The sequence below is a fragment of the Doryrhamphus excisus genome, chromosome 1, assembly GCF_030265055.1.
Source record: "Doryrhamphus excisus isolate RoL2022-K1 chromosome 1, RoL_Dexc_1.0, whole genome shotgun sequence".
NCBI lineage: Eukaryota > Metazoa > Chordata > Actinopteri > Syngnathiformes > Syngnathidae > Doryrhamphus > Doryrhamphus excisus.
This window is the reverse complement of record NC_080466.1, coordinates 27,108,960-27,122,339: the sequence shown is the minus strand read 5'-3', so window position 1 is coordinate 27,122,339 and position 13,380 is coordinate 27,108,960. Positions and strand designations below refer to the sequence as shown.

At 41.0% G+C, this 13,380-nt stretch overlaps 1 protein-coding gene across 17 annotated transcripts in view; it reads right to left on the bottom strand.

Moving 5' to 3' along the window:
• ptprk (protein tyrosine phosphatase receptor type K) overlaps positions 1 to 6,287 on the bottom strand; it is a 123,270-nt gene extending 116,983 nt beyond the window's left edge. For 3 of the 17 annotated variants that reach the window (XM_058045919.1, XM_058045872.1, XM_058045894.1), the window contains exon 1: positions 5,815 to 6,285. In XM_058045919.1, the coding sequence (XP_057901902.1) occupies positions 5,815 to 5,896 (82 nt within the window). In that variant the 5' untranslated portion in view covers positions 5,897 to 6,285. Of the gene's footprint in view, positions 1 to 5,814 lie in introns of all 17 variants that reach the window. The other 14 variants (XM_058045946.1, XM_058045910.1, XM_058045901.1 and 11 more) reach the window with 9 other exon arrangements.
• Positions 6,288 to 13,380: the final 7,093 nt, after the last annotated feature.

Here is a 13,380-nt window from a genome sequence, read left to right as displayed (position 1 = left end):
CTAAAAAAAACAATCAATCAATTGTAGGGATCGACCGATATGTTTTTTTTCCGGCCGATGCCAATACCGATTTTTTTCCCATCACCCTTAGCCGATGGCCGATTTTGCTTGGGCCGATATTTGTGGCCGATACTGCTTTTGCTTCCTCAATTTCAATGAAAAAAAGACAATGATAAATATTACAGGTCTCAAGTTTAAACAAATATTTATTGAAATGTAAACACTGAACACAGTAGGATTCAGTTTTCTTAAACACACATTTAAACAGCATTATCAACTTTAAAAGGAATAAATATTCAACCATGTGCAAAACTTTTCTGTCGTAGTTTAAGTTTTATCTAGCATGATGTGATCTGTCTGTAAATCATGTGGGGGAAAAATATATCGGCGACCCCTCGCGCATATCGGCCGATACCGATTCAAGTAAAGAACGCAAATACCGGCTTGATATATCAGCCGGCCGATGTATCGGTCGATCTTTACTCAATTGTAATATGATGCATGTTCAAATTAAATAAAACCATTAAATACCATAAAACCATAGAATAAGTAGGCTGACTATCAATAGGCGAGTGTTGATTTGCACACACTGCAATGTAATTAATCAGTCCAGAGTGTTGATTACTTAATCTGTCATTAAGCAGCCGTGTGCGGAACGGACTGTGCACTGACTTTTGGAGTGTGTATGCAGTGCAGGAGTGACTTCACGCTCCTGCGTACCGACAGCTGTGACCTGAGCCAACAGGGCACCAGGAAGATTGATGACGCCGGACCAACGCCATCATTCATCAGGGATATGATCTTTCCAGGATTCCGATCCGTTTGCAAACATGTCTGTTTCTATATTTTTCTAGCACACTCACAGTTTACGTACGTGTGGTGTTTTTGATGAATGGTTGGCACCCACCATGCCCTGCTCCAAAAGGAGCTAAAAGTCACACTTCTTGTCAAAGTCATAGCCAAGTTTTGGGAGCAGTATCAAAAGGTGGAACAGAAGTGGGATGGTGGCTTTGTAAAAAAAAAATAAAAAATAAAAAAAAAGCCGGAAGAGGTGAGTGATGATTAACACCCGAGACTCCCTTCTCCTGCGCTGTTGTGTCAAACACAAATATTTTAAGTATAGTGGGATTCTGTGACTGCAAACACACACACTTAATTTCCTGCTCCACTGGGTTCTGTGTGAAAGGCACAGACTGAACTTTAATGTCTGGATGTTCTGAGGTTGACTTTTGTGTTTTGATGGAAACTCCGGTGTTTCCTACCACAAACACATTTGGCGCTAGCTGTTCACCCTGGCTCATAAACACAAAATATCAACACACTTGAATGATGCAAAAGGGATCACTGTTGCCAACTTAGCGACTGATATTAAAGTATATACGTCCCTCACTACGATTATGGCCACTTAATAGTCAAACAATATTGAAAGACATGTCATATGTGGTATTCTGGTCACTAGGCATCTGTTATGATACAACGCATTGATGAGACATGACATTACTATGGCATGGCATGTGCGACAAGGTGGAGTAAAAAGGTTCTCCCATTCAGTGTGGAAGTGGTAAGTTTGAACCCTTTTCTTAAATTTAGAATAAATAAATTAGAGCAAGGGTCTCAAACTCAATTTACTTGGGGGCCACTGGAGCTCGGGTCTGGGTGAGACCGGGCCGCATCAGGTTTTCCAAAAAAAAAAACAAAAAAAACGCATTTATTAAAAACAAAAAAATTGAAAAAAACTTTGCTTTGGTTCCAATTTTCTACAATAAAAGCTCTGATAAAACTTCCACTGTTCTCAAATATCTTAGTTTTTATTTTTCTACACAAAATAAGATGAAAAATAAATAAACAAATCAAGAATATATATAATAAGAAAAACAATCAATCAGTAATAAATAAATAAATATAATCATAATAATAAAACGGCAAATAATAAAAACTTAAGAACCCACATATAGTTGGTGGGTAGACAAATTATTTTTTTCATCTTAAAATTAACAAAGGATTATTAGAGCCCTGTAGCCATGACAAAACACGACTATAGTCACACTTATACTCTTTTTATTTACAACATATTGCGCAACTGCAGGGTCTTGAGACGCATGCTAACTCGCAAACTAGAGAGCTAGTGACCTACACGGCAGCCTCCAAGTTATTTCCTTTAAACTTAAAAAGCCAAAAACTTACCACTTCCACATGGATAGGGAGGATAACTATTAACAGTTATTTAACCTTTAACATGAACATTAATCAAACGTAATAATTTTTTCTGGGTACATGATACCATACAGCATCCATATCAAACTTACGCGGGCCGCACTAACATTAAACTTTCATATCAAGGCGGGGGCCTCAAACTAGTGTCCTGTGGGCCACATTTGACCAGTGGGCCACGTTTTTGAGACCGCTGAATTAGAGGCTAGCTAGTTCTAGTTAGCTTGTTGGCATGCTACGCTTAAAGACATGGTCATCACCTGGGTCCCTGTAGGGATCTCTGAGCCTGCACACCAATGGGGGTGTTACTTCATGCCTACAGGCTTCTCTTAATAATAGTAAACATATGTGTTGCACTTCACGGAAATTCAGAAACGGTTGGGTGTGGAACCAATTAACCATGATAAATGAGGGACAACTATACAAGTTCTGTTTTGAAAATTTGATGACGAGACCTATTGTTACACATTTTCATCTGCTATGGGTCTCGAACCTGTGACCATCCAATCCACATGCTAACAGCCTTATAGGACATTCATTCATTCATTTTCTACCGCTTATCCTCAAGAGGGTCGCGGGGGTGCTGGAGCCTATCACCGCTGTCTTCGGGCAAGAGGCGGGGTACACCCTGGACTGGTGGCCAGCCAATCACAGGGCACATATAGACAAACAACCATTCACACTCAAATTCATATGTATGGACAATTAAAGTCCCCGATTTCAAACAGCACACAGAGATGGCCAAGGGTGGGATTGAACTTGGGCCTCCTCGGTGTGAGATCTGCAGGCTAACCCCTTGACCGCCGTGCAGTTTGCTCAATTCCACTTTTTGTGTCTCGAAGGTACAAATACGCTGGGCCGCCATAAAAACCGGAGTAACATTTTGTGCTAGAGACTGGAAGGTCACAGTCTCCGTATCTGCTCCTTGTCCATCTTTCAACGCCACCCCCCCACCCCTCCCTCTCCCACCCCCACATTCATTCAAGCACACAAGTCTAATGAGGGATTAGCTAATGAATTCTGAGCAGATTAATTACATTTTCCACACGCGTGTGTGGGTGGCTACGGACCCCATCCTCAAACTGCTCAAGAAATAAGCTCGTACTATTTTCCCGTTTTTTTTTTTTTTATCATCAGCAACCAAATTGAAATCTAATATAGAAGATGCGCTTTGAGCAGAGATGTCGGATTTGAGATCCATTTTAACAAGAGAATGAATAAAACGGTTTTGATTTGGCAACATTTTACATGACCACAGTAGACTGGGGAGGGGTCGAAATGAGACGAAAGAATTTCATACTTCTCTTTGTATCACTTTACTACAGAGGGCTTGAATGCACCACAATGGCTCTTTAAGTGGCAGCACACACACACACACATAGAGGACATGACAGCAAAACACACAGATGCACCCCTCCTGCCGTTTTCACAGTCTTGAGTGGAAGAGATGCCCACGGCCAAGAACCAATGGTTGCATGTTGTTTTTTTCCTCCTCCTCCTCACTGTCTCTTCTTCATGTGTTTTGCTGGGAAAACAAATTTTTATTTCATCTTCCAAAATGGTGCTGTAAAGTCATTTTAATTAAACCAACTTTGTACTTGCACTCAAAATACAAAAAAAAAAACATGATTTACAATTATAATTAAAGCGGCTCTGATGTGATGTTCAGCAGCAGCCGTCTAATTTGTCTGGAGAAGCTAATGGAAAACAATTATTTCACTTCATTAGGATTAAAGACAACCACAACGCGGGGTCACTGCTCGCTCCCGAGAGGTGACGGCGTTTCGAGAAGTTGTCACATCGACATGCAGTCAGTTATTGACATTGTAAAAAGGCAACGCCACAGACACGCCGGGGCCCACATTTATTACTCGGGAGCGTGGAGGTTGATAAGCTGAAATCAGGCTGCCGCAAAGCAGCGTTGATAAGCCACGGACGCCATGAAAAAAACCGCTTCACATAAAACATCATCATTTATTATGGTTTCATTTCATTTCGGGCATTATAAACATGGCGGAGTCATGAATAAGAATAATGCAAGAATAATGCAGCTAAATGAGAGCGGTTTATAGAAAGGACATCTGAACAATATCCCAAAGTGATTGTGGGAATGTATGACAGTTTTCATTGCTTTTCAACTCGTCCTTGCTCGTCTTTGAAGGGGAAAGAGGATGAGCCGCAACTCTCATCTCTGCTGTCAGTCACCGTTTAACCAATGAAAGGCATACATTTCAAATGGAACCATCACACTTTTTGGGACGTAACCACAATTTCCTGCACCCGTGGGTGGGCATCGGCGTCCAATGCAACCACGGACTTTTGAGATGTTGTCTTGCGCCTTCTTGGCCACATTGACGGCCCACCTCCAGGCTATGTAAAAAGCAGCATCTCGTATTTACTTGCAAATTAACAGCACTCACATTCCCAGAGCGGCCTCAAAGAAATTCCACACATTTGTTGCCCTGCAGACCAAATGGCCCCCAGGGAGGGGGGGGTAGAAGGGTGGGGGGAAAGGAGGGGAAAGGGGGGCAATAAAGCTCACTAGAGAAGTGGGTAATTAATGTGCAATTTTTATGCAAATCATGCATTCCGGAGCATTCTATTTTGCCAATTCACATGCACTTCCATAGAGCTTTTTTTTATTGGGGGGGGGGGGGGGTCAAACACACCATACATACTGTATGTCTAACAAAGACAGAAAGACAAACAAGCACAATCCCAGAGGTCAAAAAGTTGCTTTTTGTGCATTTTTCCGTGCAACGTTTGGGGTAAAAAAAAAAGTTGGTAGTTTTTTGTGCGCTATCGATGCAGAGTTGTGCAAAAGCAGTTCTCTGCACAAACTAGCACCAGCGCTTTATTAACAATCATTAAGTTTAACACTTAAGAGTGTTTTTTTTTCCAACAACACAGTGGTTTGAAGTTAAACAAATTAGACAGGACTTCAAACTGCGGTGTTCGGATACAGTATGGAACATGACATATCCACCAAGTGACAATATGTTTTCCCAGTGTAACAAATGCATCCGCAAAGTGCACACATTGGCTGCAGTATAATATGAAGTATCCCGCAGTTATCCAGTACAAGCTAAATGACGCAATCTGTCAATGATCGATATCGATAAAACAAGTAGTAGATGGTGATGAATGAACAGAACCACAACTTTTTTTCCTCCTCCGTTTACACGATGTGCACAATGTTGCATGCTCCTACGCTAAAATAAAAGCGATTACTGTGAACTTGTATGTAGCTCTAGTAAAAAATTTCAAAAAGTGACGAGCAAAAGAAAAGACACGGTTGGTCTGTGCAAAGTAAGCAAATAGCAGCCTACTTGGCAAACAGCCCGAATTCAAACGTGAATCGAACCTTTCATTCGTCGCAAATACCTCTTTTGTCACACATATAATGCCAGTTTTGTCATTTTGTGTGATTTAATGACATTTAAGGGTATTTTACAAACCGCACAACAAGGACGGCGGTTGTCGCTAACTTTTCCGGTCCGCCTTGAACACACCTGACAGGAACTCGCTTGATTCCAACCAGGAGTATTCACTTCAAACAAACATTTAAAAAAAATACATCGGTTTGATTCCGTTGTAGCTTACCTGGTGGCATCTGCCCGGAGACATCACCAACAGCCGAGATTAGGAACAAGAGTCCCGGCAAAAGAGAGAAAAGTGTATCCATGTTTAAACCAAACCGTCCAGGCGAGAAGTGTGGAACACTTTCCACCGCAGTTAAGTTGACTTTCTTCTGTGAGTTTGTCCGTGTTCCAGTGTCTCTTCCGTGGCTTGTCGGTGCTCTTTTAGTGATTATTCCTCCTGCCGTAGCCGAGTCGAGCGCTCCATTCTCTCCTTTCTTTTGTGGCTTTTGGCTTCCCAACAGGCTCGCAGACAGGACGCCGTACTTTGACTGAGGCAGCGGAGCAGAGGCGCCTGCACGCGCTAGAGGGCGTGACGTCACACAGTGAGAGTTGACACACTACCGACACTTCCTGGTGTTAAAAGCTTACAATATTCGGCATAACGTTCTCAAATTGTTTTTTTTTTACTCCCGCTACTTATTATTTACCTCATACCCGAAGAATGTACATACATACAAGGGAGAACGTGTAAACTCCACAACGACGTAAGTGCTTCAACAGGACTGCAACGTATCAGTGGCGGTTCGGGACGGCTCTTTGATGGGAAATTACAGTCGCCGTTTTTTTCCGTTCAAGCTTCAATTGAAAGTATCCACAGCTAGGAGACCAAGGTTCAATTCCACCCTCGGTCATCTCTGTATGGAGTTTGCATGTTCTCCCCGTGCATGCGTGGGTTTTCTCCGGGTACTCCGGTTTCCTCCCACATTCCAAAAACATGCTAGGTAAATTAGCGACTCCAAATTGTCCATAGCTATGAATGTGAATGAATGAGTAGTAGGAAACAAAAGCATTTTTTTGGTTTGTTTTTGAATACAAAGCTGCACTAAAGACAACAAAATTGTGATGTAATGTTTTGTTGACGTTATGTTTTTCCACTAAATAGTTGGAAATTCACAAATAATACACACCCTCAGACATAAAGTATTTGTATTTGTCATTCATTTGTTGCGATCATTTAAATGCTGAGCATATAAATAAAGCCATACTGTGTATATATATATATATATATATATATATATATATATATATATATATATATATATATATAAGAAGCAGGCTGCATGGTGGTCTAGTGGTTAGCGCATCACAGCTACGAGACCCGAGTTCGACTCCACCCTCGGCCCTCTCTGTGTGGAGTTTGCATGTTCTCCCCGTGCATGCGTGGGTTTTCTCCGGGTACTCCGGTTTCCTCCCACATTCCAAAAACATGCTAGGTTAATTAGCGACTCCAAATTGTCCATAGGTATGAATGTGAGTGTGAATGGTTGTTTGTCTATATGTGCCCTGTGATTGGCTGGCCACCAGTCCAGGGTGTACCCCGCCTCTTGCCTGAAGACAGCTGTGATTGGCTCCAGCACCAGGATAAGCGGTCGAAAATGAATGAATGAATGAATATAATAACCATTTGATATAGTAATATTTCTACATCAGGAATTAATTTTACACATATTTTCATACTTAAATTAATGTAAGCAACAAAAGAGCCATTGGGGAGCTCAAAGAGTCAGTTCTTTTCCGGAAGCTGAGAGAGAAGAACCTTTAAAGAACTGGAATTCCCATCAGAAGTGGCGTGGGTTGAGTCTAATTTGCATAATTGGCCGTGATACACGTGCATGTAATTTTTTATGGACACTGGGAGACAAAAAGTAAGCCAAAAAATGAAAAGCAAAACAAATATAAATACGAATTCATGTTAGAGTCTGACTGAATCACCTACCAATGAGGAGACTGCTAAAGCCGTCAACCACTCAACAGTGCGTGAAGACCAACGTGGCTAAATCAGACGAAGCAGAGACCTTTCTAAGCCTTTCCCCATCTCCAATGGCATGAAGCTGGTTTGGTCCTGGAGCCGACCCTCTTCATCTTTTTCCAGCATGATGCTTAAGCTAACCACTGAAGACCTAGATGATAAGGACTGTGTCTAAACCAGGTTCCGCCTGGACAGCCATTTGTTTAATGTACTGCTCCCGCGGACCCATTTCAAGACTCAGGAAGGGTTGGTCCTGGACCTTTTCTTAGCAGATTGTCCTGTCAACGACAAGCTCTACAGCAGGGGTCTCAAACTCAATTTACTTGGGGGCCACTGGACCCCGGTCTGGGTGAGACTGGGCCGCATCAGGTTTTCAAAAAAAAAAACCCAAAAACCGCATGTATTAAAAACAAACATTTTTTAAAAACTTCGCTTTGGTTCCAATTTTCTACAAGAAAAGCTCTGATAAAACATTCCACTGTTCTCAAATATCTTACTTTTTATTAATATAAGATGAAAAATAAATAAACAAATCAAGAATAAAAAAAATCAATCAATCAGTAATAAATAAATAAATATAATAATAATAATAATAAAACGGCAAATAATAAAAACTTAAGAAACCACATATAGTTGGTGGGTAGACAAATTATTTTTTTCAGATTAAAATTAACAAAGCATTATACTCATTTATACTCACATTTATACAGTTTCACTTCCTCCCTGTAAGCCAGTTTGTTGTTGTCCTGAATGAGCCCCACAACTGTTGTCCGCGTACTTCAGGATGCGGTTGCTGCTGTATCTGGGGCGACAGTCATGGGTCATCAGGGTAAACAACAGGGGGGCTGAGAACACAAACTCAGCACATCTCTTATGTATACAATGGCTTGACATTAGCGTGACTATTACCTTTTTGCCCCCCGCAAAAGGTACAAACACCTACCTTGAAGTCCAATAATGAGCACTATGGAGTACCTGGAGTGCCGAAAAAAACCGCCACTGCTCTAAAACAGAGTACCAGCTAATACTTTTGATAAAAAAACATTCCTCTCAAGCGATCGCTTCATTCCAGCACTCCAGTTGAAGGATGAGCTTTATATTGATTACTTTAAATGCCAGAAAGCTGCATTCAGTGCCGTTAAGTCATTTTATACTTCCTCTCTGAATTCTATGTGCATAATTATATCGTTGCCGTTATAACGCCGCCTGTACTGTATCGCCACTTTTCCGCTGAATAAATACGTTGCCTGGGTGCCGCCAATAGCGGTGACAGCGTGTCAGAGCGAGGTTGACAAAAAAATTCTCTGAATTCTTGCGCTTTTTGTGCTATAAATATAGATGCTGAAAATGTCGGGGAAACATCAGTAAATATAGTCTTAGTGTTTTTTATTCCCCCTCCTCGATATAGAAGGTGCTGTTCTTGGTGTCAGGAATATTAGCATAGGCAATCTTAATGTGGATCTGGAGGAGAAATACCTCTAATGAGGTTATTACAGCAGATGCATTGCTAGTGTGCACCGGTGATTTGCTGTTCTTCCGCCGTCCGAGCAGTAAATGGGAATTTCTGGCCAGTAAATTAGCCTGTTTCCCACCGGTATGTATCTTTTTCTCGTATTGTCACTTTTGTCTCTGCTGAAAGTGACTCTATCGAGTGCACTGTTGTCTATGTCAGTGATTTTCAACCACTGTGCCGCGGCACACTAGTGTACCTTGAGAAACCGTCAGTTGTGCCGTTTTTATAATTAACATTTATTAATCATCATTTGCAAATATTATGTGAATAGCCATGAATAAATGGACCCGAATATTCCAATTGCATTTGGTTTATTTGCTCAAACGGAAAGAATTGAACAGGGATGGAATATTCCTTTAACCAATCCGATTGAGGTATCTTGTATCCGCTCAAACGGAAAGTTGTTAGGGTACGTTCTTCTTCGTGGTGTTTTTCTTCTTCTGTTGTTTATTGGCGGTTGGCAAGCAGCTTTCGTGTGCATTAGCGCCATCTGTGAAACAGAATCTAAACCCTTCTATACGCCATTCACAAGTCCAGTTTTATTAAAAAAGAAAATATATATCTATATAAAACATGTCCTGAGTTTAATTATAAAATATTATCAAGATTGAATTTGATCTTTTCCTGTTTAAATTGATCCCGGGTGCGTTCTTTCAGCGCATGCTCAGATATGACGTAACACGCAGATCCAGACGTTCTTCACTTTTAAAAATGGAGGCCAGCAATCGGCACTGGACTAAGCAAAGTTTGTTTTTGATTCAAACTAAATTTCAAGACAGGACGAAGGAAAAACTGGCAATACGGAGTTATTCCAACAAGTGAAAGAAAAACTTGGGGAAGCCGGTATCACGTGATGTTGATGTTTACGTTTTACTGGGCATGCCCTATTGACTATTCTGGTTGATTTTCACGGTGCATGTAGACAAGAGATTGGAATATTCCTTTCCATGGATACCATTGTTTCCAGAAAGGTCATTCAGAAAGAGAAAACCGGTCATGTAAAAACGTGGCTACTGTGGAGTGTCTGTGGTGTAAAGACTGGCAGAGCAATGTAATATTGGTCCGTGTGGCAACACCTACCTTGTTCCTCCCATAGACTTATTGATGCACGTGTGAGGTCGTGGTGACATTTTGGAACATTTTTGGTTAGTGGTGTGCCACAAGATTTTTCCAATGCAAAAAAACGTGCCGTGGCTCAAAAAAGGTTGAAAAACACTGCTCTATGTGTTATTGTCTAAATAGCTGGCAAAACAAACGAGGAACCAAAATAATGTTCCTACAGCCAAGCATGATGGTGGTAGCATCAGGGTTTGTGGAATTCTGCTGGCACTCGGGAACTGCGGTTCATTGAGACAAATTGAATTCCAACATGCACTGTGACATTCCGAAGCGGCGCATGATATGATGCACTCCTTTCAGAATGGCAGTTTTCCAACATGGCAACGAGCCCGAAGATACACACCTCCAAGATAAGACTTGTCTTGCTGAGGAAGCGGAAGGTGATGGAGTGACCAAGTATGTCTTATGTTTTAATGGAACCATGTCTCTAAGAAGTAGTACACAGACGTATACAGCGGTGTACATTCATGAAGTAATGTTACTGAACTAATCCCTAAATAGTTCTGACCAAAGTAAGTAGCATATCTGGACTGAACCGACTCGGGACTTGGGAGGTCCGATTAAAACCGAGGTTTTTCATCAGTCATAATGCGCTTTTGCATGGACCTCATTCTTTCTTTGCCTACTTTTAACTTTATTTCCCTTTCATTTGTCTTCTAGCAGCCTGAATTTTGTCTTTGCGAGGTACATGATGCTGAGTACCAGACTTGTACGAACTGTTTACCTGTTGGTATTCAGTCGGCTGTATAATTTCATTCATTCATTCAATTTCTACCGCTTTTTCCTCACGAGAGTCGCGGGGGGTGCTGGAGCCTAACCCAGCTGTCTTCGGGCAAGAGGCGGGGTACACCCTGGACTGGTAGCCAGCCAATCACAGGGCACATATAGACAAACAACCATTCACACTCACATTCATACCTATGGACAATTTGGAGTCGCTAATTAACCTAGCATGTTTTTGGAATGTGGGAGGAAACCGGAGTACCCGGAGAAAACCCATGCAAACTCCACACAGAGATAGCCGAGGGTGGGATTGAACTCGGGTCTCCTAGCTGTGAGGTCTGTGCGCTAACCACCAGAACACCGTGCAGCCTGTCAAAATAAGAATGTATTTACAAATATAACACCATTATATTTTTACATTTGGATGAGATAAAAAGATAAATAGATTGAGGCATTTGCAGTACTCGTGTCGCCTTGAGGGGGGTGGGTGCGTGTGTGAGCTCAGATGTGCTTGTCACTGTCACCTATGGACAATTTGGAGTCGCCAATTAACCTAGCATGTTTTTGGAATGTGGGAGGAAACCGGAGTACCCGGAGAAAACCCATGCAAACTCCACACAGAGATGATTGATGATTTTATTTTATTTTATTTTATTTTATTTTTATTTTGGATAAAACCAAAGTACTACCTGTTTGCGTCTGTGTGTGAAAGATGTTGACGTTGACGTCCAGGCCCGTGGTCTTTGCGATTGTACAGAGCAGCAACGTGGTCGTGTGTTTATATTACAAAGAAAGATGAGGGGGGGGGGCAAAGTTGGTGTTTGTCTAATCTTTCACGCTCGGTTCTCAGGTATGCAACTTGGCGTAGGAGTGTGTAAACACGCATGCAAGTAAATATGCACCTTTTACATACCTGACATTCTCACCAAGAAGCCAGTTCTGCAACTCATCATTTAACAAGCTTTTGTACGAGGCAGATGTTGGAAACTCACCCAACCGACAAACGAAGCAAACTGCTTTCAATCTTCTAAAGTGAAACCACTTTCAAATCGGCACACAGTTTTGTATGTACAAACCATCCCTGTACTATATTGTTCTGTTATTTTTTTTCAATTCCATATTTCATTGTCCGATTCCCACATAGGCAAGTCAGCCACTGGGACACGGGATTAGTCCGCACTTCAACTGGAGCCAGCTTTCCCATGCACACTGGTCGCGGTGCTGTCACATTCAGCCAGGACATGGTTGGTTGTGTTTCAGTCAAATACATGAATTCACAAAAGGCTGCCAACCTTCTTGAAAGTGAAAAATGTCCCAAACGTTTTATTTAGCTTTAAATAGAAATGTGAGATAAACGGGTTCTATAGAACTGTAAACAGTTGGCAACGGTTTGGAATTAGGACACAAGGTAGACTTCCATAATGGTAATGGTTTAATTTCATCTGAACATGCATCAGATTACAATTGTGTGCATCCCATAATCAGTTCACAGTTCCACATGTCCAAAAGGAGTAGGAAGAAGCAAAGCTTATTAAATCCTACCCCTCCATCTGGTACTTTTACAATCAGTAACTGTTACATTTGTTCACTTCCTGCTTTCCTAATATAATTTGGATTTTTGTTGTTTTAAAAAAAATATTTTATTAAATTTGTATTTTAATTTAATTAATAATGATTTTATTAATTAATTAATTAATTATAATGATAATTTATTAATTATTTTAATATTTTTTATTGTTTTAATTTAATTTAATAATAATAATTTAATTTTTCATTTTCAAATTTTTTTAATTTTTGTCATGTACCTAAGTACAAGGTGATATGAGCATCCAATGCCATAATGGGTACCATAGTAAGTGTCAATATAGTGATATATATAGCACATCATGACTGGTTCAAGACTCTTCATCCTTGTATTTAGCAAACATCAACTGCTTGTATTGTTTCTTGAATTGGCTCATTGTTGTACATTGTTTGATTTCCTTACTCAATCCATTCCATAGTTTGATTCCACTTTTTAACGTAGTCCTAGCATCTTTTTTCTCCTTTCTTGTAGAGAATATTGGATGACATTTTTAGGTAATAGTTTTTTTTTTTTAGCCTTACGCTTAATTTATTCATTCATTCATTTTCTACCGCTTTTCCTCACGAGGGTCGCGGGGGGTGCTGGAGCCTATCCCAGCTGTCTTTGGGCGAGAGGCGGGGTACACCCTGGACTGGTGGCCAGCCAATCACAGGGCACATATAGACAAACAACCATTCACACTCACATTCATACCTATGGACAATTTGGAGTGGCCAATTAACCTAGCATGTTTTTGGAATGTGGGAGGAAACCGGAGTACCCGGAGAAAACCCACACATGCACGGGGAGAACATGCAAACTCCACACAGAGATGGCCCGAGGGTGGAATTGAACCCTG